Source organism: Lathamus discolor, chromosome 3 (genome assembly GCF_037157495.1).
Source record: "Lathamus discolor isolate bLatDis1 chromosome 3, bLatDis1.hap1, whole genome shotgun sequence".
Lineage (NCBI taxonomy): Eukaryota > Metazoa > Chordata > Aves > Psittaciformes > Psittacidae > Lathamus > Lathamus discolor.
This window is the reverse complement of record NC_088886.1, coordinates 25,228,243-25,248,870: the sequence shown is the minus strand read 5'-3', so window position 1 is coordinate 25,248,870 and position 20,628 is coordinate 25,228,243. Positions and strand designations below refer to the sequence as shown.

Sequence of the window (20,628 nt, the reverse complement as noted above, 5' to 3'; positions counted from 1 at the left end):
TTCCCTTATCATTATTATTATTGGTGGTAGCAGTAGTAACTTAGTTACTGGACTGTTCTTATCTCAACCCATGGGACTTCTATTCTTTCAACTGTCCTCCGCATCCTTCTGGGAGCTGGGGGAGGAAGCAGGCGGGAAGTGAGTGAGCAGCTGTGTGGTTCTGAGTTACTGGCTGGACTTAAACCACAACACTGGTTTACTTGGACAGCCGTTTCTAGCCCCACTGTTGTCGAAACACAGAAGCCACCCTCATAAAAAACTGTAGGAATTTGAAGAAGATGCACGCCAGTAATGCTGGTGGTGTTACAACCAGTCCATACCTTGTTACTGGGTGTGATGTTGAAAATGAAAGCAAAGCTGAAGAAAGGTCGTAGCTGAAGGAAGGGTTACACCTACAGGGCATGCAGCTGAAATGTGGCATTTCAAGTTCTTAAGGGAGCAGGGAAGATGAGCTGTGGGAGCTGGAAGAAGTTCCAACAGTAAAAGCGATTAAGTAAACAGAGAGACAGAGGTGGTGTGAGGCATTAAACAAAACCTGAAACCAACACCAAAAAAACAAAGCCCCCAACCTGACACACAGTAAGAAAATCTAAGGTAAGAACATAGACTAACTCGAGGCAAATACTAGTGGAAAAAGTTTTAACACTTATGTATAAAGATTGCAGGAAAGCAATTAAAAACCATCTTTTTCATATATAACCTTATGGAAAGTGTAATTTTAAAATCAAGAACATCCAACTTTCACCTTAACACAGACACACACCTTTGAGTGAGCAATACTATACTTTAGAAATGATACCGTACAGACATCAATGATGCTTACACTGAAATGCAAAGAAAATTGAACTTCTGTTCTAATTTTGCCCTAACTCTGGGCAGAGGTTAAAGCTCAGTTACAAACTCACTGCCTTCACTGTCTCAATAAAACCTAAATTGGAATTCTTAAACTATTCCGACTAGGACGTACATGGTGCGACCTGTAAACAGAAGTGACAAACCTTATAGGTGTGTAAAACATTAACGATCATGCGTGATCGTGATGTTTGCATCATTGACCCTGATGCAAAGCATGTAACCTGAGCCCAGTTTTGAAAATCGGTGCCACACAACTGGAAGGAAACAAAGCCCAGGCAGGGATAAAATGCAGTATCTGAGTCTGATTTAACTAATACTAATGTATCTCAAAGATAGCCTTTTCCATCAGGGCTGCTTACGATCTGATGTCTTATTTACGGCTTTTAAAAACAAAATCTCTATGACTTCAAGGAAGCCAGTGTTCTGGGGAAAGATTCGGAAATTGTTAAAGTTTCACAGAGAACAGATGATTAAATTCTCTATTCCAGCTGACAGGATGTCCTGTGTCTGGGAATTCCTTTAATAGATGCATATAAAGAACAAGGGAGGTGTCTGTAGATTACGCATAATAATGCTACAAGTATATAAAAATCACTGGCTGGGGTAATGCTTAAAACCTGGCTATCTCAATACTCACTTCTAAAATAAAAGGTCATGTACTGTCCCCTCATGAATGAAAATGTGAGTTAAAAGTTTTGCTCTTGAAGAGTGATTGCACATTAAAAAAGAGGTTCATCAGTCATTTAAGGGTACATGCAAAAGGCATTGATTTCTGTTCAGTGGGTTAGCAAAGTAAAAGGATAACCACCCTGCAGTGGCATTAAGACAAGACCTAAATCCCGACAAGCAGCATTTGTTTGCCTTGTTCATGAACAAACTATGACATTCACCCAAAAGCAAGTGCAGTCTGTTTTATTAAAATTCTTTGGGGGAAAAAAAAACCCAAAATAGGCAATTTTCTGGTGCCGAACAAGTGCAAACAGAAGTGTGCCAGCTGTGTGAGAGAGCAATACACATGCTTGCAGTTTCTGCTGTCCCCAGTGATGAGTACCCATCCTGATTTTTCGTAAATTCAAATGCCTCCTGGAGGCAGCAACTGCCACTGGCACTCAGCTCAGCCACACCTTCTGCAAATTAGTGCTCCCATCAGTCAGCTGGAGGCTGGCTGGGACCTCCTCCTTAGTTCCGGCACAGCTGTACTGAGACTTTTCTTCTCCAATTTTATAAAAATAAGTTTAGACCTTCTTCTGCGTAATACTGGCACAAAGTAAAATGCTTTCTCACAAAAAGAGTTGGTTTGTGTCATGTTCCTTAGACCAACGTTGCAGTCCTGTTTTCCCCTTTAACTGGGGCTCTCACCTTCCCTGGCTAATGTGCAAAACGAAACAACAACAAAAAATTCCAGTCCCTAGTGTCCTGTAAATCCACATCTGTCTGTCCATATAAGGCTGCAAGGGAGAAAAGACACCTCGCTGGCTGTAGGTCTTCTGTTTTCAAAGTTGAATACTGAGAAATCCATCTGCTGTTTTTCTGTAATACTGGATGGTAGCAAAGGGAGAAGCCTCAGCCAGCTCTCCCTGTGGCCTTGCCTCCCTCACAGTGTAATTTTACTGAGCCTATTGCTCCAACACCCCCGTTTGGCAGTTCTCGGGAGTGTTAGATTGCAGTGGCTCCTCATTTTCAAATCCACGTCGACCGAAGCTTTTTTCCGCAGGATAAAATCGAAGTTCACGTGGCTGTTCATGGCGTAAAACACATTGGCGTTGTCCGGGATCACCAGCTCTGCAAAAGAGGAACCAGAGCAAGTGTTGATTTGTAGTATTGCACATAGAAGGAAAGCTGCAAGAGAACAGGGACCAGGTGAAAAGATTGAGTGTACATAGCCAGGTAGTACTGGGCCCCATTTCTTGTTCTGCTGTGCCTCTTCAGCCAGAGCTGCATCAGGTGGCACCCACAGCAGCTGCCCCACAAAGAAGGGGAGCAGGGTTGCAGAGGACAGGAGATGGAGGACAAATCCAGGCTATGGCCAGCCTGGCAGAGGACCCGGCAGCCACTCCAAGAGGACACTGTACTCAGAGCTCCTCTGTTTGCATGTCCTGATAACATCGGTAGGATCTGGGCCTGCCCTGATCGCTGGGGAGTTTGCACTCTGCCACCTGACCCTGGTGGCTGGCTGTGCTCAGGGACAGAGAGCAGCTGCCATTCAGTCAAGAGCTCTGCTGTCACAGTGCACATACAAACGTTTACCTGGCAACCCACAAGTGTGCTCTGCCTATTTGAAACAATGTGCTGGCTGTCATAATAAATCATCCCTGTGTATCCCTGGCAATTAGTCTCACTGCCAGCTGTGACATTCCATGGCATTTCTAACATTGCTTCACATTTTGCTCTTTCCTTCAAAATCCAGCAGAACCTTTCGAGCAGTAGCAGAGTTCTCATTCCCCACCTTTATCCTCAGAGATGACCTGTACAAGCTCATAGTCCTCAGCTGCATCAGATTCCAGGTTATGCTTTAACAGAGCTCTCTGGAGAACAGCAGGAGTTTTGTCTTGGTTAGTTAGCTGAAAAGACAGAATTGCAATTAGAACTTCTGCTTGTCCATGCTATATAACAATTTGGCAATTAGCAAAGGCCTGCCTTTCTGCAAACTGCTTGGTCTTAGGAAACACTTCAGAGAACTGAAAAAATGATAGGTCAGTAACAAGGTACTAGGTACTGACATTTGGTGGTTTTAGTTCAAGGTGACAGATACTCTATTAGAAGAAGCAGTAGTTAATCACAGAGCAAACTCGTTGAGAGATGAGATGCTGCTCTCACCTAGCCATAAAAAGTCCACTTAAATAGCTGTGCCATCAATTAATCTGCAGTCTCCTGTCCTAAATACTTTCTTTGACATCCTGCAAAGATTTTTGGCCTGTTGACTGTGTTTATTGTCTGCTGTGGAAGCACTGTGCATCCCGATCAGACACTGGGCTCCCTTCAGAAGCTTATGCAGTCAGAAGGAAGATTGGTCTTGCCAGTAACCATATCTGTCAGGCTAGCGGGGACCACCTCCGCAATTTGGAGACATCAGACCATTAAAATTGTAAGGTAGCTAAAAAGTGCTAAGAACGATCCCTCTGTGTTTGTTACATCCCTCCCACATGCCACAGGTGACCAAAAGCATTTGTTCAGCAGCTGAGTGTCCATCAGGATTAACTTCAGAGATCGTGTACAGTACAGGCGAGTCACGTTGCCCGTGGTCCCACACAGACCTGCATGCAACTGGCCCACCACTGCTAGAGCCCTTCTGTGGAACCAGCATCAAGGGAAGCACCTTTCCACAATGGAAACACTGGTTGCTGCTCGTCTGGCAACCTTTGCCACAGAGAGAAGATGAGTAATTATAGGGCTTGTCAGCTTCCCTGTGTACAGCCCCCTATTTCCAGAAACCATCTCCTAGGGAAAGCTGGGGAGCAGCTTGGCACGTGGTGCCTTGTGTCAAAACTCTCACACAAATTCAGAGCTAAAGCATCTAGCACTTGCAGAAAGGCAGGAGCCTCAAAGCCAATCCTTGATCAGAATGCTTCAGTTTGAACTTGTTGATAAAGCACAAGCTTTAATTTCCAGACCGTAACTTCCACAAAGATGCTATTTCCAAAATTCTCATACTATGCTCCACATATTTTAAATTGTAATGTTTGTAATTTTCCCTTGCAAGGCAGGTTTGATTAGTCAGCTCGGTGAACAGGTGCTTTAAGAACTAAAAGCACCATTTGTTTAAGCCCTGGATGAGGACATCATCTACACTAACAGCATTTTGCTGTTCCACACCACTCACCAGGATACTCTTGTACATATTGCCATTGTTGTCTTCTGTGCTGATTCGGATGATGCACATATCTTTGTTCTGCTGGTTGTAAACAGGAGACAGTTCTTTTGAAGTAATGGGTGTCACAGAGTTAGAGCACTTGTCACTGGAGAACAGCACGGCAGGAGCTGAGATTACAGATGCCACCCCCAAGGGAGATGCATCCATAGAGTAGCTGATGGAACTGGAGGTGGAGGAGTCAGAGAGCTACACAAAGAAAGAAAAACACTGTCACAAGCCGGAAATCTTTTCTGTCTGCATGAGTAATTCTGGAGAAAGAACTTGAGAAAGCAGAAGGCATATAGAAAACCTCAGTCATCTGCACTCTGCCCAGCAGACTGGCAGTGGTATTCCTTGCCTCAGAAAAAGTGAACTTCGTTTGATTCTTTTCACCATTTTCATGAAAACTGATTTCCAATTCGGTGCGCTGCCCACCGTGCAGCGCTTGCTCTTGCCTCCCAGAGGTGGCTCTGGAGCAGGCCAGGAGGTGGCAGCAGATAAACAGAATCAGGTTGTAGGCAACCCCGGCTGGGAAAGAACAGAGGGAGTCACGGGCATCACTGCTCCTGCGCCAGGTTGTAGCCTTTACAGGAGTGAAGATGCACGCACATCTCCCTGTCTGCCATTTCTCCTTGAATAGTCTCTCCTTAGTGAAATTTGCCCCCTTCCTTTCTTATTCTTTCCTTCCTTCCTTCCTCCCACCTTTCTCAGGGCTTGGCCATTCTCTTTCTTGGCCTTGTTCAAGAACTGCTGAGAGGATCTTCCGTTTCCCAACTTGCTTATCAAAACCATCATTAGCAACTGTTCCAGCTAAACAGTTTAAAAAAATTATGGATGCCAGTGCTTGGGATTTTTGCTTAATTTGATTTAAGAACATTTAGTACAATGTAATTTAAAATACCCATCAGTTAAACCCAAAATAACTCTCTTCAAGAAAACATCCCTGAAAAGGGCTTCAACAATACAGTTAACAGAATTTAGTTCAAAAGGGCAGTGTGTGTGTGGCTCCCCCTATCAGGTCCCTTCTGCCATTTTCCTGTCTGTATAGTTTGTCTCTGGATGGTCACAGCGCACACCCCACCTATCTGCTCTCAGCACAAACACAGCTTCAGCCTCACACTGATTTTGCCGTTGCGTGTCCCAGCTGCCAGGGTGCAGGGCTTTGCCTTCTCTGCAAAATGGGATGGATTCCAGGCGCCCTGGTTCAGTTACTTTGTGTAAGACACTGGCTGCATGTGCTAAGAGTGAGCTGGTGTGCAGGAGGAGGTGCAGCAGCTCCATGCTGGATACTGACTTTCCAAGTGAAATTAACCTGAGTCAAGGCAAGGCGTTCATTTTGGCAGGGGCAGCTCATAGGAGGTCAAACCCACAGGGTTATTAGTCAACCCTGACCGTACCTGCCTGTCACGTGGGCAACTGCAGCTGCTCTGTCTTCCCCGGGGTTAGGCCATTACCAATGCACACATGCTTCCACACCTAGAAGACACCTTTCCCAGAGTGGAGGCACAGCCTTACTGCAGCTGAGCTTTGTGAGCACACAGCTGCTGCTGAAGCCGAACTTCCTTTTCCAGCTACAGCTGGTTGAGGATGGACACAAAAGCAGGCTCCTGACAGCAGAGTAAGTCATCAACCCTGAGATATTCAAGGAGACAATGACTGGCTGTTGATCTTACTACTCTTCAGCTGATCCCATCTCCTGTTTCATTTGGTTTTGTTTGTGGGGACTTATAAATCCTCTTGTCCATTTTACTGCTAATGTGGCATAAGCGAGTGCGATGCTCAGGCTCTTCACTCCAGGCTAGAAGACAGAACTGTCACTAACCTGCCCCATCCCTCTCAAAATGGAGAGTTAGAGACTGAAAGAAAAATTCATCTTGTGCTTCTCTATGGTCTTACCCAAGCGAAGAACACTGCCAAGCACAAGAACATGAGGTTTCAGGGAAGGAGAACTTCAGTCTGCCTCGTATCTGAGCAACACGGAAAGGATTGTGCAAAAATCCTGACTGCATTGCTTCCATTTTTACACATCTATTTCCAGAGTCTCTCCATTCCACTCAAAGCAATGCTCTAGCCAAGACCAACAGGCTTGGGAAAGCGTCTAGGGCCTGCCTGTGTGTCAACAGCCTCTTACATGCTATTTATATATGTTTATACATATTTAGAATCATAGAATAGTTAGGGTTGGAAAGGACCTCAAGATCATCTAGTTCCAACCCCCCTGCCATGGGCAAGGACACCTCACACTAAACCATCCCACACAAGGCCTCATCCAACCTGGCCTTGAACACTGCCAGGGATGGAGCACTCACAACCTCCCTGGGCAACCCATTCCAGTGTCTCACCACCCTAACAGGAAAGAATTTATAATTTTTTTATATATATATGTTGCTGGCAACAGGCCCAGACTGTACCTTTTTCTGAGACTCATGAGGAGTGTCAAGAGTGTCAGGAGTGTCTACAGGACCGATGCAGACGTCTTCAGCTTCAGAGTGGTTAAACTCACATGATGAAACAGTGGCCGAGTCTGTGCTTTCACCAGAGCTCCCACCTGGGGTAGATTTGGGCTGCTCTTTGATGGGTGTGCTATGGGCAATCATCTCAGAGCCTAGAAACAGTCTGGTATAGAAAACAAAGCATAAAAGCCAGTAAGTGAAAGCATGACAGAGCTGGGCTAAGCAAAGCTGTCACTTGGTTCAAAAGTCCTATGTATTGTTTTGGTTTCCTACCTCCATTGTCCTGTTGTTTTCATTTCCTCTATGTTGTTTAGACAGTTTGTCAAGAGAGCTTGTTATACACTAACATAATACCTTCTTGACCTAGCACACCCACCAGCTGCAAGGCCAAAATCATAGCTAATGTCCCAGTGTCACAAACAAGGCTCCTCTTTGGACTGTTAGATTTTCAGACTCATTTGCTAGGAAATGATTGATGGTAAATCCGATGTGTTCACAAAACACGGGATGAGGGGCAAGTTCGAGGCATGGCAGCTGGCTCCACCTTATGCAGTCCTGCACTACTGTCACACCCTGACAGCAGGCCAGGACTGCGTACACAAGGCAGCTCAAGACCTACTCAGTCACCATGAGTGAGTGAAACAGTGCACTATCTTGGGTTCAGCAGCAGCAGTTGTTTTTCTCCTTCTTGGTAGCTGGTGCAGCGCTGTGTTTTGACTTTTGGCCTGGGAACAGCACTGATAATACCGATGTTTTTAGTTACCGCTCACATGTTTTAGTCTGACCAAGGACTTTGTGAGCCTCATGCTCTGCCAGGGAGGAGGGGAAGCCGGGAAGAAGCAGAGACAGGACACCTGACCCAAACTGACCAAAGAGGTATTCCATACCACAGCACGTCATGCCCAGGATGTAACCGGGAGTTACCCGGAAGGGCTGGGACTGCAGGGTTGGACGAGGTATGGGTCGGTGCTCGGCCGGGTGGGGTTGGGTGAGTTATCAGTTGACTGCTGCTGAGGTGTTGTATTCTCTTCCCTTGTTATTTCCTTTAGCATTATTATTACTCGTGGTAGCAGTAGTGTTTTGTGTTATACCTTAGTTACTAAACTGTTCTTATCTCAACCCGTGGGAGTTGCATTCTTTTCGATTCTCCTCTCTGTCCCTCCAGGAGCAGGGGGAGGGCAAGAAGGGGAGGAGTGAGTGAACGACTGCGTGATTTATGGCTGACTTTGTTTAAACCACGACATGCATGAAAGGTGATGCATGGCCATACACAAGGCAAAGGTTTCAAAAGGCAAATTCATCCCTGCTGCAAATTTTTCACTTAATAAAGGAGCCACAGCTACCAGTTTCTCTAAGAGTCTGAAGAAAGTGTAAATTACAGGCTTGCTCATTCTCTCTGAGACTCATTTCTAAATGCAGCTCAAATAAATTTAAAGGAGTGTCAAAGGAAGGAAACAAACTTGTATAATATGTTAAGTAGAGAAACAAGGTGAATTAGATGTTAGTTGGCATGCAGTTAATGGTTTAAGACAATTTAGAGAGGTGTCACTCGCTGTTCCTGGGATGAATTATACCAGCCTTTTCTACAGTATTGATTTGCATGAAAACACATTCAGCGTGCAGATGAAACAACTCTTTAGACAAAGACTGCACAGTGCAAACAAACACAGTACGGTAAATGACAACACAACACTGAAACACAATCAGAAACGAAAGAATAAAGCCTATGCTCTCCAGCAACACCTCCTGTGCACAGTTTAGGCACAGGCGAAGGGAGACCCAAATGACAGGCACCGTCATCTTCAAAGGTCACATCGTCCTATCACCAACTCAGACTGACTCATTGAAACACTTTCTGAACAGCTTCCTGGATTTTTTTTTGTGTATCAGAACTGAAAACTCTAGATTGAAAACATCTATTCTTCTTTCAGACCCTAACCTGCAGTAGCACTGATATGAAGTGAACTGCAACTGACTGTTCTGAGGAAACTATGTACAAGAGTCAAGCAGGAAAGGACAGTTAAGAGATGGTAGTGCAGTCAACTTCATCGTTTTCCCCCTCATCTTGATTATGCCGCTGATATACGGGAGTCCCTTCATATGTCCTCTCACATCAAGTTCAAATTTCTCACCCTGAAGATATTTTTACGTCAGTCCTTGGTCTTTGCTTTCACTCCCTGCAGCTTTCCCTGAATTCTTGCTAGTCTATTGTTTCCCATGTCTGTTGAGCTGTATGCCCCCATTCTCCACCCATCTTCTGTTTGAATCTCTGTGGTATAAGACAAAATCGGACCACATTCCCATGGTTTTTTTTTCCTTCTTTAATTTAAAGGTAGTTAGGCAGATTGTTTCCCTTATCAAATGCCTTTTTGATAACCTCAGTTTTCATATTAAAACCCTGCAAGGAATTTTTTGCATGTGTATAGCAAACTAGACTAATAATAGGCCAGACTTCATTCTCCTTTACTTTGTTTTGCTACTGCATTCAGGGAAGTTATTACACAATAGATATTGAATTTATAAACTAGCACTAAAATTGTTCCTTTTTCTGACAGCTTAGAAAGGCTTGCTTGTTTCTAATCTCTTTTGTCATTAATAATCCTCATGATTACTTATAATAGTAGACAGAGAGAGCTTCAGAAGTTTGCATTTCTAGCTGATGGTGTCTTCTTGAAGCAATTCAGTGCTCTGGATCCCCAGCCAGGTTTTTCAGCTGGTGAAATGAGTACTACTTGTGTTAATATAAGCCTGAATAGATCAAATACCAAATGCCCTTTCCTCCGTTATACTCACAGGCTGAACCTCTTCACCATGCTTTTCCGAGATTTTGGTGATGTGGTGCTGGTGTCAGCAGCTGCTTCAACCTCACGTGAAAGGTCGTAACTGCAGAACAGAAGCCACTGAGTTAATTTTTACAGGCAAGACTATTAGTCAGAGATCTCAAAGTAGCAATATTCAAGAAATTTGAGAAACCTTCAGGTATTCCTACTTCACAGGCTGCAATTCCACAGAGAGGAACATAGCTGTGTGTTCATTTTACCACAGTGAAGGGGATATTTCACTTCTTTAGAATAGTTTTAACAACTAGTGCATTTTTTGGATTATGTTCATCATGGATAAGCTGACATAGTTTTTTAGTATGATTCAGTACAGTGCAGCATGTATCTGCGTTTACACTCTTAGTGCAGCAGAGGGGTATTCATCTACATAATGGAGATATTAAAATGCATAAGTAAATTGTCTCAGATTGGCCTAGCAGCACGTGCAGGACCATAGAATTCAGCAGGGCTGCAAAACCCACCCCAAATGCCTGGGGAGACATTTATCTGGCAAGCATTCAGTGAGCTCTGCGTGGCTGTGGCTACCTGCTGCCTGCATCTACCAGCTGAAGGCTCAGTGACTGCATCTTGACATCTCCCAGGATCAACGTCTGAGCACACGTCTGGGCATACAGACAGCCTAGACCCAACAGACTATCATACTTCAAAGTCAGGTCTGATATCCGATTTCAAAACTAAACCCTGCTAAGTGTTCAACTGGTTTTCTACAGCTGCTTAGCAGAAAGCAGATGTATTTTCACTCTCCCAGAGCAGCAGTATATACAAGCCCCTTTAGGAGGATAACTAAAGGCTGACATAACCTATTTGCAGGTGGGTGCGGAGTAAGAAAAGCCTGCTTCGCCAGCAGGACTTAACCTACCTCTCCTTGTCAGTTAAATGCTGCTGTCTTCTGAACCACTGGATGAATTTTTGGTCTGGTGCCATGCAGTAGCTGTTACATGCTGATTGTAGGAGCTTTATTTGGGCAATTACTTCAAATTCCTAAGAAAATACATAATCAAAAATAAATTCTAAGTAGAAAACAAGATAAAGCAAAATTCATTCATATAATAAACATACAGACCAAAAGCGCCAGGACAAATTTAGTTTGACCTGAAGTTCAGTTTCAGATGAGTGACAATTTCAAGAACCAGTTTTTCAAACAGTGAAGTCCTTTCTTAAGTACCAACTGAAGTGTAATGCTGGTGCAAACCCACCAAACAGCAGCACTGCTGGTTGTTCCTCTAGGAACAAGAGTAGCAAAGGTCATAAAACCTTCAGCCTAACCTACCCTCTCACCCCTGTGCTAGCCAGACCAGCTCTGAGAGAAGAATCATATTCTGAACTTAAGTGGTTCTCAGGCACCAAGCAAGGGTAATAATTAGGGGTGCCTGGGATGAAAGCAGAATCTGATCCTCCTCAACTTTGCACGTTGTGCGCTCAAACTTGCACCAGAGGAACGTAAAATGCCACCCTTAATACAGGTGACTAGAATGTGCATACACACTTTGCCAAAATAATCCTTAAAACTGCCTTGTGTTAGAGGAGGCTATAGAATCAGGATGTAGGTACGGAGCTGAGTATTCATCATGGTTCAGAGGGAAGCTTTGGCACTGGTTTGTATGAAGCTGGACTGATGGCCGTGGAGAAGCACCTGTATTGCATTATTAGCATCCTGAGCTATTTAGCTGTACATACAAGGCAAGTCCAAGAAGTGGCCTGTAGAACTGAAGCAGTTAAGGGAAGGAAATGGCTCCATCACAGCCAAATCCAAGTCTCCTTTCAGACCCCAGAAGGGAGATTTGGCGGGACTTACTTTAGACAAATGCAGCCTTAGTACCTTTACTCCTACATAGCATTATCTATCTGACCAACAAGGATCAGGCTGAAAGGAAAGACAGCATTTATTTCTCAGTCCTATGTACCTAGTTCATTCTCTGCAGCCTTTTACCTACAAATAGTTAACTGCAGCAGAAGGAAGATATTTACAAACTGTATCTTCTGGAATGCAAAGTTCTCATGCCACCAGGTCTTATTCAACGCATAGTCTTATGCCACAGATGTAAATCCCATGGAAGTAAGTGGCCTGAGCTCCTCTTCCCCTGTTGCTCACATCTAAAAAATAGGTTCTCTTCCTGCACCATCCCCACACACAGAGTTTGGCAGAGGCTCACAGCATTTCTAGGATCGATTCTTTTCTCATGAACTTGAATAAAATTAACAGCTGTTGTATATGCCTGAGCAAAGACAAACGGCCTCACTCTAGAAGAGGCCTCACTAAACTTAAAATCACAGAATGTTCAGCTTACCCTTCGTCTCTTCTCAAAATTTATCAGGCCACCCTGTTAGGAGGAAAGAGAAGGGATCAGAGTAGAAGAGCACACGCTCAGTTGAATTTCATCACAAACAGGAAGAAGTAGCAAAGTTTATGTAAAGCACAGACCTGCCCTGAGTAAGCACCTTCAAAAAATAGCTGTTTTCAGATCTGGTATAAACCACAACACTCATCTGAGTCTCCAAAGGATATCTGTCCTCATGGCCTAAATGGCAGTCTGCCCAAAAGGAAAAGCACAAGAGTGCTCCTAGAAGCTGTATTGAGATCAGGTCTGAAGAACACTAGCAGGATTTTGAATGCAAGAAACAAACTTGGCTTTTGGCTGGGCTTTCAGTTTAGCAGTGTTCCTCAGTGAGTTCACCAACTGAACACAAAGCATGGACAGAAGGGAACTGCCAAGAGTGACAAGTCTGAGTCAATACTGAAGCACTTCACTGATCGGTCTGAAGAGCTGAATTTGTCATTCTGTGTATTTTACCAGTTATTCACAGAAATCATTATACCTAAAATGTTTTCAGAAAATAAAACAGAAAAATGGAAAACCTACCATCTTCATCCTTTCTAACCTAGGAAACCAAGACAAAATACAATGCTAAGCTTTTCATTTGAGATACCTGCACTCAAGATTCTTGTTGCTAATAAAGCTGCATACTCCTTCCCAGTAGAAGATAGGGGAACAGACACACACAGTGGTGGGAAGGCAGGGAGGATTCAAAAAATCACGCCAAATTACCTCAACATAGTCCGGAAGGGCTGTGTCAAGCATGATGAGATCAGTGAGGAAGGTCCCAAGGTAAGGAACCGTGCCTTGCATTACTCCCTGCAAATGATCAGAGCAAAGCTGGATTGACTGACAAGTGGTAATAATTAAAATGCTAGAATGCTCCTGTATAAAAAAATGAAGTACAAGTACTCTGCTTAAACAGTGGTCTTACAAATTATGTTTTCTTTCATTACATGTATTCCTCAGTATCTAATCCAGAATTTATAGAATCATAGAACAGTTAGTGTTGGAAAGAACCTTAAGATCACCTGGTTCCAACCCCCCTGCCATGGGCAGGGACAACTCACACGAAACCATCTCACCCAAGGCTCTGTCCAGCCTGGCCTTGAACACTGCCAGGGATGGAGCACTCACAACTTCCTTGGGCAACCAGTTCCTGTGAATCACCACCCTTACAGTAAAGAACTTCTTCCTTATATCCAACCTAAACTTCCCCTGTTTAAGTTTCAACCCATTACCCCTTGTCCTATCACTACAATCCCTGATGAAGAGTCCCTCCCCAGCATCCCTATAGGACCCCTTCAGATAGTGGAAGGCTCCTATGAGGTCTCTACGCAGCCTTCTCTTCTCCAGCCTGAACAGACCCAACATGCTCAGCCTGTCTTCATATGGGAGGTGCTCCAGTCCCCTGATCATCCTTGTGGCCCTCCTCTGGACTTGTTCCAACAGTTCCATGTCCTTTTTGTGTTCAGGACAGCAGAACTCTACACAGACCTCACGAGAGCAGAGTAGAGGGGCAGGATCACTTCCTTCAACCTGCTGGTCACGCTCCTTTTGATGCAGCCCAGGATACGGTTGACTTTCTGGGCTGCAAGAACACACTGCCAGCTCATGTTCATTTTCTCATCGACCAGCACCCCCAAGTCCTTCTCTGCAGGGCCGCTCTGAATCTCTTCTTTGCCCAACCTGTAGCTGTGCCTGGGATTGCTCCGACCCAGGTGTAGGACCTTGCACTTGTCATGGTTGAACTTCATAAGGTTGGCATCAGAACACCTCACAAGCGTGTCGAGGTCCCTCTGGATGGCATCCCTTCCCTCCAGCATATCAACCAAACCACACAGCTTGGTGTCATCAGCAAACTTGCTGAGGGCGCACTCAATCCCACTGTCCATGTCTGCGACAAAGATGTTAAGCAAGACCGGTCCCAACACTGATCCCTGAGCGACACCACTCGTTACCGGTCTCCAGCCAGACATTGAGCCATTGACCACAACTCTTTGTGTGCGGCCAGCCAGCCAGTTCTTTATCCACCGGGTGGTCCATCCAACAAATTGATATCTCTCCAATTTAGAGAGAAGGATGTCGTGTGGGACAGTGTCAAACGCTTTGCACAAGTCCAGGTAGATGACATCAACTGCTCTACCCCTGTCCATCAGTTCTGTAGCGCCATCATAAAAGGCCACCAAATTGGTCAGGCAGGATTTCCCCTTAGTGAGGCCATGCTGGCTGTCACCAAGCACCTTGTTGTTTTTCATGTGCCTTAGAATGCCTTCCAGGAGAATGTGCTCCAAGATTTTGCCAGGCACAGAGGTGAGACTGACTGGTCTGTAATTCCTCGGGTCTTCCATTTCCCCCTTCTTGATAATGGGGGTTATATTTCCCTTTTTCCAGTCGTTGGGAACTTCACCTGACTGCCATGATTTTTCAGATATAATGGCCAGTGCCTTAGCAACTTCATTTGCCAGCTCCTTCTGGGCCTGCAAATGGATTTCATCAGGTCCCATGGACTTGTGCATGTTCAGGTTCCTAAGATGGTCTTGATGACTCTCCTACAGTGGGCCCAAGGTCTTCATTCTCACAGTCCCTGTGTCTGCCTCCCAGGACTTGGGTGGTGCAGTCAGAGCCTTTGCCAGTGAAGACCGAGACAAAGTCATTCAGAACCTCAGCCTTCTCCAAATCCAGGGCAGCCAGTTCTCCTGATAGCTTCCTCAGGGGGGCTGTGTTGTCCCTAGCCTTTTTTTTGTTTGCTACGTACCTGCAGAATCCCTTCCTGTTATTCTTAACATCCCTGGCCAAGTTTAATTCTAACTGGGCCTTAGCCTTCCTAACCTGGTCCCTAGCTTCCCAGACAATATCCCTGTATTCTTCCCAGGCCGCCTGTCCTTGCTTCCACCTTTGATAAGCCTCTTTTTTCCTTTGAATTTTCCTCAGCAGCCTCTTATCCATCCAAGGAGGTCTCCTGGCCCTCCTGCTGCACTTCCTTCTAGTCGGGATGCAGCACTCCTGAGCTTGTAGCAGGTGATCCTTGAATATCAACCAACAGTCTTGGGCCCCCCTGCCCTCTAGGGCTATATCCCATGGAACCTTACTAAGCAGGTTCCTGAAGAGGCCAAAGTTTGCTCTCCTGAAGTCCAAGGCAGTGAGCTTGCTGCACACTCTTCTCACTGTCCTGAGGACCTCTTCAATCTTAGCATTTAAGTCAAATCCTAAGGAGCCCAGGATCTTCTTACAAATACTGCCATGTGATTTTATAATTACAGCATTGCCACCATACACTGATTTCTAACAGTGGGTCACCAGGGAAATTTGCTTGTGGAAGAAGCGTAGAGCACCAGGGAGAGGGTCTCTTGGTTGCCTACTACAACAGAAAGAGCTGAGGAATGGTCCTAGCTAGCCCATGTAAGCAGTTTCTCCGCTTCATTCCAGTGGGTATTTACTTAATGATGTTACACCATGTGACAGTCAAGACAAATCAAGTCACCGTTTTTCTTCCTCCAAGAAATGACCGTCTTCCCCAGCCACTCACTGCATTTTAATTACTTAAATTTTGGACTTTCTGGGCTGCTGTTCAGGCTGTTTCTAAACTTGTGAACAAAATGCTTGTTTGCACCATCCAACACGATCCATATTTTTTTCCAAACAAATAGACAGAATATCATATTCAGCACTTTTGCCTCCAGAAGCATCCCAGATTTCTCTCCCCCTGTCCTTTTAAATCTTTGCCAACTTTGAGATGAAAGCCATTTTCACCAGACTGGAAACCAGGTATGTTTTACAAAGCAATCTCTGTAAAAGTCTGTGCAATTTTGAAGCGAGTATGGCAGAAGATTCATTAGCTTGTTTAAAAGTGAAAAGCTTTCTGTTCTGGCCACAGCTGATTTTCTTTATCACAAGAATTTCAGTATTTACATTATGTATTTTACTGCATGGCTTTCATCGTGTTTCTCTCTAAGGGTTAACAAGAACAGTTAATGGAATTCTTTCTTGTACGATAGAAACAAGAGAGTTGAAACTTAGGAACTCATGTTTATATTCATCAATCATTTGTTACTTTTTTTTATATGACACGCTTAGTAAATCTCAAAACTTGAAACTAAGGCCAAACTCCTGGCTCAGTGTCCATCCCAAAGAACAGGCTGGGATGTTAAGCATTTTCAAGTGTGAACGGGAAAAGCAAGTCCATATACCCACTTAACTCTTGCAGGGGAAGACTGGCACCAGGGAACATAAAGTGGCCCCTGCATACATCCACCAAATCCTGCAATCTTTGAGCATTCCCAGCATCAGATCACTGAATGCATTGGCAATGCTGATGCTTTGCATATCCATTTCCTCCAGCATTTCAGTACACAGGCGGGTGATGCTGAAGTAAAAGGACAGCTGGGTTGCACTAAAAGCCATTCCTGTCACAGCTTGACAGGTCAGCTTAGGCCCCAACAGCTTGAGCTGGGTGCAGCATGAATCCCACTTTGTAATTGTTTGTATATCCAGAAAAATGGATGCATGTGTGGGATCATCTCTTTTTCTCTCTCTGCACGTTACATGTACGCACACATAGTATTACCTGCTTACTACGATCCACAGCATGAAGGCAGTACGGCTTCTGGCATATACGTACAGGGACAAACAATTTGACTGCATACTCAGTCTAAACATTTTGGTTCACTTGCTTTGTATCAGCTAATCAGTAGCATTGATATGATTGTTTTTCTTGACAGGAGGCACTTTCATGAGTATTAAGTATAGATCATTCACTTTGTTAAATACTTTTCTAGGTTTTGCTGCTTCTATAATTCACCAATTAGGGTTAATCATGTTACCAGGTCAAAAAGGACCCCAAACACACCGTATCTTTTTGAAGTTGCAGTCGCCTCTGTGTCCTTTTCTGATTTTCTTTCACACTGCTGTCCAGATTCGCAAATTTGGATGTTCCTTCCTGTGAGTTAAAAGGGAATTAAAGGCAATTAACGGAGTAGCTAAGCGGTAAGCTGGCAACTACGTTTGTGTAAAACAATTGCAAATACATTTAACCAGGCAAGCCAGGCCAGCAAAAACATTTGCTGTCCAGCTAAACGTGTGTATGTGCGCTAATTTTCTGGGGCTCATACACTGATTGGGAATTTTGGACAAAATCCCACAGGATGACTATAAGGGAATTTTTTGCAAAATGGCTCTACTCAGGCCAAAGCTAAGTGCTGTTGAAAATCTCCCAAGAGCTCAAATCAGAGCAGCTTACATATACTTCAGGTGTCTAGACGCTTTTCTGAACTCTATCCTGAAACTCCTGACCCCAGAACTTTGGTTGAATTTCCTAATCAGGAGTACTACAAGTAAACATCTCTACCGTATGTAAGGCTTTGTTGTTTTTCTTATGCCCTGACATAGAGATCTGGCAACTACCCCCTGTGGCTTATTTACTAATCCAGAAACACACAGGAAATTAAAGTAATAGGTTTTTATCTCCGCAATATAAGCTTTCTTATGAATGTATGAGGTATTTCACAATAGACCTGTAGCCTTTATTTCCTTGGATCCATAAGGGGTGCTGGGAGTTACTGTTATTTTTTTCCAGTGGTAAGTTAGATAGGGCATGAATCATTATCGGTGTCTTTTAAGAGGCACAAAACAACAGTCTGCACTTGTAAAGAGACTCTCATTACAATGCTTAGTTCTCTCAGTCGGTTACTGAACAGATCACTCAAACTGTATTTCCTTCCTTGGCTAAAAAACAGGAGCAAGTGAACAAGAAGTGTTGTTTCAGTATCTTCAGGATACTTAAAAGGTAAACTCAAGATTCTCTAGCAGCAGCCGGCAGGCAGGCGCAGAAGCTCAAACTGCAGCCTGCAGCAGAGCTGTTGTCTGGGGAGAACACAGTGCTCTCTCTCCATGCCAGCCGACCTGTCTCATGGCATTTTGTCTGCTCTTCATTTAAATTGGAGGATGGGTAGGCAAGGTCAAACACAGCTTCCCTAGAGAGATTATTTATAGTAAAATGAAACAAAGGCTTTAAGGATTCAGTGGACGTGAACACTCCAGTCGTTACAAAGCGGTCCAAGACAAGGAGTAGGAGAGAGGTTCTAGCTATTCCGTGGAATTTTTCTCCTCTCACTACTTTCAAAATATCTCACCTGCTTTAAAACTTACTGACAGAGGTGGATAATTCATGGTAAACAAAGCAGATTGACAGGTTTGAATGTGCTCACCCATCCTTCCTGAGCAAAACACAGTGTTTCAGATACCAAGGCAAGGGGGTAAGGTACAAATGTCAGATTGACTGGATACAACTGCCAAAAAGTAAACTGATCAGCCAGGTTCTGGAAACATTTTTATGCAAACAGAAAATACTGCTGCAAGCATTCCTTAGTTTTCTACAGAATATAAACTTTCCCTGCTGTTCTTCCTCCCTCCTTTCAAGCTCCTGAACTTGGGATTCACCCAGGAGAGCATACAAGTCAAACTTCCAGAGAGAGCCTGCTTTGCTGTCCATCTGGCCACACACAACAGCAGGAAGCCTGTTCCTTCAAAATTCCCTGTCCCGTTTTCTGGGTCCGAGAAAGCTACAGGATAGATGGATAAACATCTTGCTTTCATTCCTCGGCTGAAGCTGAGGGGCAGTGCTCCAGTGAAGTCAAAAGTACCACAGTGGTGCAGCCCAGTTGAGATTCTCATCTGGAGCCGCACTGCACTCACCAGGGCAAACCTGAGCCTTTCCAGGTCTGCTAAGAGGTACACAAGCGAGAGGCTTATCTCTCTAGACAGAGCAGCATAAAGCCAAAGCGTGAACCTGTAACCCGCTTCAGCAAAACTATACCACACAGCACCTCTTCACTCTGGTTGTGGCTCCAGTGCTGTCACAGGTGCAGTACAGCACATAGAGCTATTCTGGAGCTAGACTTCACCATGCCCAAAGGAGCCTTACCAAACTACAGCAGTGTGACATTCAACTTGAAGGGCTCCAAGCGATCCTGACCTGCTGTCTTGTGAACAAGTTCCCACTGAATCTGTGCTGCTGCAGCCTGCTGCTTGTGGGTATCCAAGCTCAACAAGGTAATGCTAGTGTAGGTTTTTTTCAGGAACAATGAAATCACCTCTGAGCCCAACAGAAAAGCACACGTTTCATGGACCTGTCTCCCCTGAAGCACCACATACAGCAGCTCAGGGAGAGACGAGCCTTGGCAGCTGGTTAGAAAAAACATTAACCTCAGCTTTAACTGAGCTCACAAGCCTTGCAACTCAGCTAATTCTCACCTTCATCAGTAGTTCCCTGATTGTCAGATAATTGTCATGGTCTGAGAAGATATCACCCAGCTCTTCAAACATCAGCATTATGTCCCTGTACAGGAAAAAAGTAAAGTTTGAGTCATTAGTAAGCACTCTAAATAGATCAGATCACTGTTTTTTTCTCACAAATCATTTACAGTTGGGCATATAAAAAGATTAACACAACCAAACTGCATCCAGTGAGATGCTGCACAACTCCTATGAACCTTCCTAGTGCTCCCAGTAAAGTAGATCTTATTTGACAGCATCACTTAGAAATACCATATACATGCAGACCCTGAGCAGGGTTTTTAATTACACTGCAGACTATGAGGTTGTTGCAAGAAAGGATGTAAACGGATACAAGGGACAGAAAAACAGCTGTCTGAGGTATCCTACATACTTCGGTTTTGCCCTATTCCATGCACTCCATAAAGCTAGAAGCATTTTAATTGAACAAGTCCCTTTCTACTGTCCAACATTATGTTCACAAGATGGCAATATTTTGACCAGGAACAGCAACACAGGGCAATGGAAAAAAAGATCCACCTCTCTAGGAGAAATGCAGAACTCTGCTGCCTGGCAGTGACATCTTCCTTTGTTTATCAAAGGCAAAGAAAAGAAATCTATTCCTCCCAAACTGAATGACCAGATTCCTCCCAAACTGAATGACACCATCTTTCCTACAAGGAGATTTCTGGTGTCTCTTTGGCATGCAGTAAATATGCCAGGTATTCCCATGTATGAAGTATTGTCTTTAATACAGGTTTGGATTTTGCTGTTTAGGGATATATTTAAGGACACGTCAGGACCAGGAGAGGATTAGTGAGGGCTGTAGCAACCTGGACCTCCTCCAACTTCATGGGAGAGAAGATAACAGACAAGTATCATGGGGCTCTTTTGCTGACTGTCTGAGAGCAGTGTGTATGCTCTGGTCAAGTAGCTGGTACCACAGCTTTTTGGAAGAGGTTGTGGAAGATCCAGTAAGATATAAAGGACAGAACAGACCCAGTATCCCCAAGAGCAAGCTGTCCCCTCAATATGTAAGAGAG

At 44.4% G+C, this 20,628-nt stretch overlaps 1 protein-coding gene across 3 annotated transcripts in view; it reads right to left on the bottom strand.

The window, feature by feature from the left end:
• Positions 1 to 893: 893 nt before the first annotated feature.
• Positions 894 to 20,628, bottom strand: part of LOC136011805 (ral guanine nucleotide dissociation stimulator-like 1) — a 58,528-nt gene continuing 38,793 nt past the window's right edge. For 2 of the 3 annotated variants that reach the window (XM_065674192.1, XM_065674194.1), the window contains 10 exons: positions 19,565 to 19,649; positions 17,163 to 17,252; positions 13,046 to 13,132; positions 12,287 to 12,319; positions 10,858 to 10,979; positions 9,952 to 10,041; positions 7,117 to 7,321; positions 4,676 to 4,912; positions 3,302 to 3,416; positions 894 to 2,637 (listed from right to left, as the gene is read on the bottom strand). In XM_065674192.1, the coding sequence (XP_065530264.1) occupies positions 2,450 to 2,637; positions 3,302 to 3,416; positions 4,676 to 4,912; positions 7,117 to 7,321; positions 9,952 to 10,041; positions 10,858 to 10,979; positions 12,287 to 12,319; positions 13,046 to 13,132; positions 17,163 to 17,252; positions 19,565 to 19,649 (1,252 nt within the window). In that variant the 3' untranslated portion in view covers positions 894 to 2,449. The remainder of the gene's footprint in view (positions 2,638 to 3,301; positions 3,417 to 4,675; positions 4,913 to 7,116; positions 7,322 to 9,951; positions 10,042 to 10,857; positions 10,980 to 12,286; positions 12,320 to 13,045; positions 13,133 to 17,162; positions 17,253 to 19,564; positions 19,650 to 20,628) is intronic. The other variant, XM_065674193.1, reaches the window with a different exon arrangement.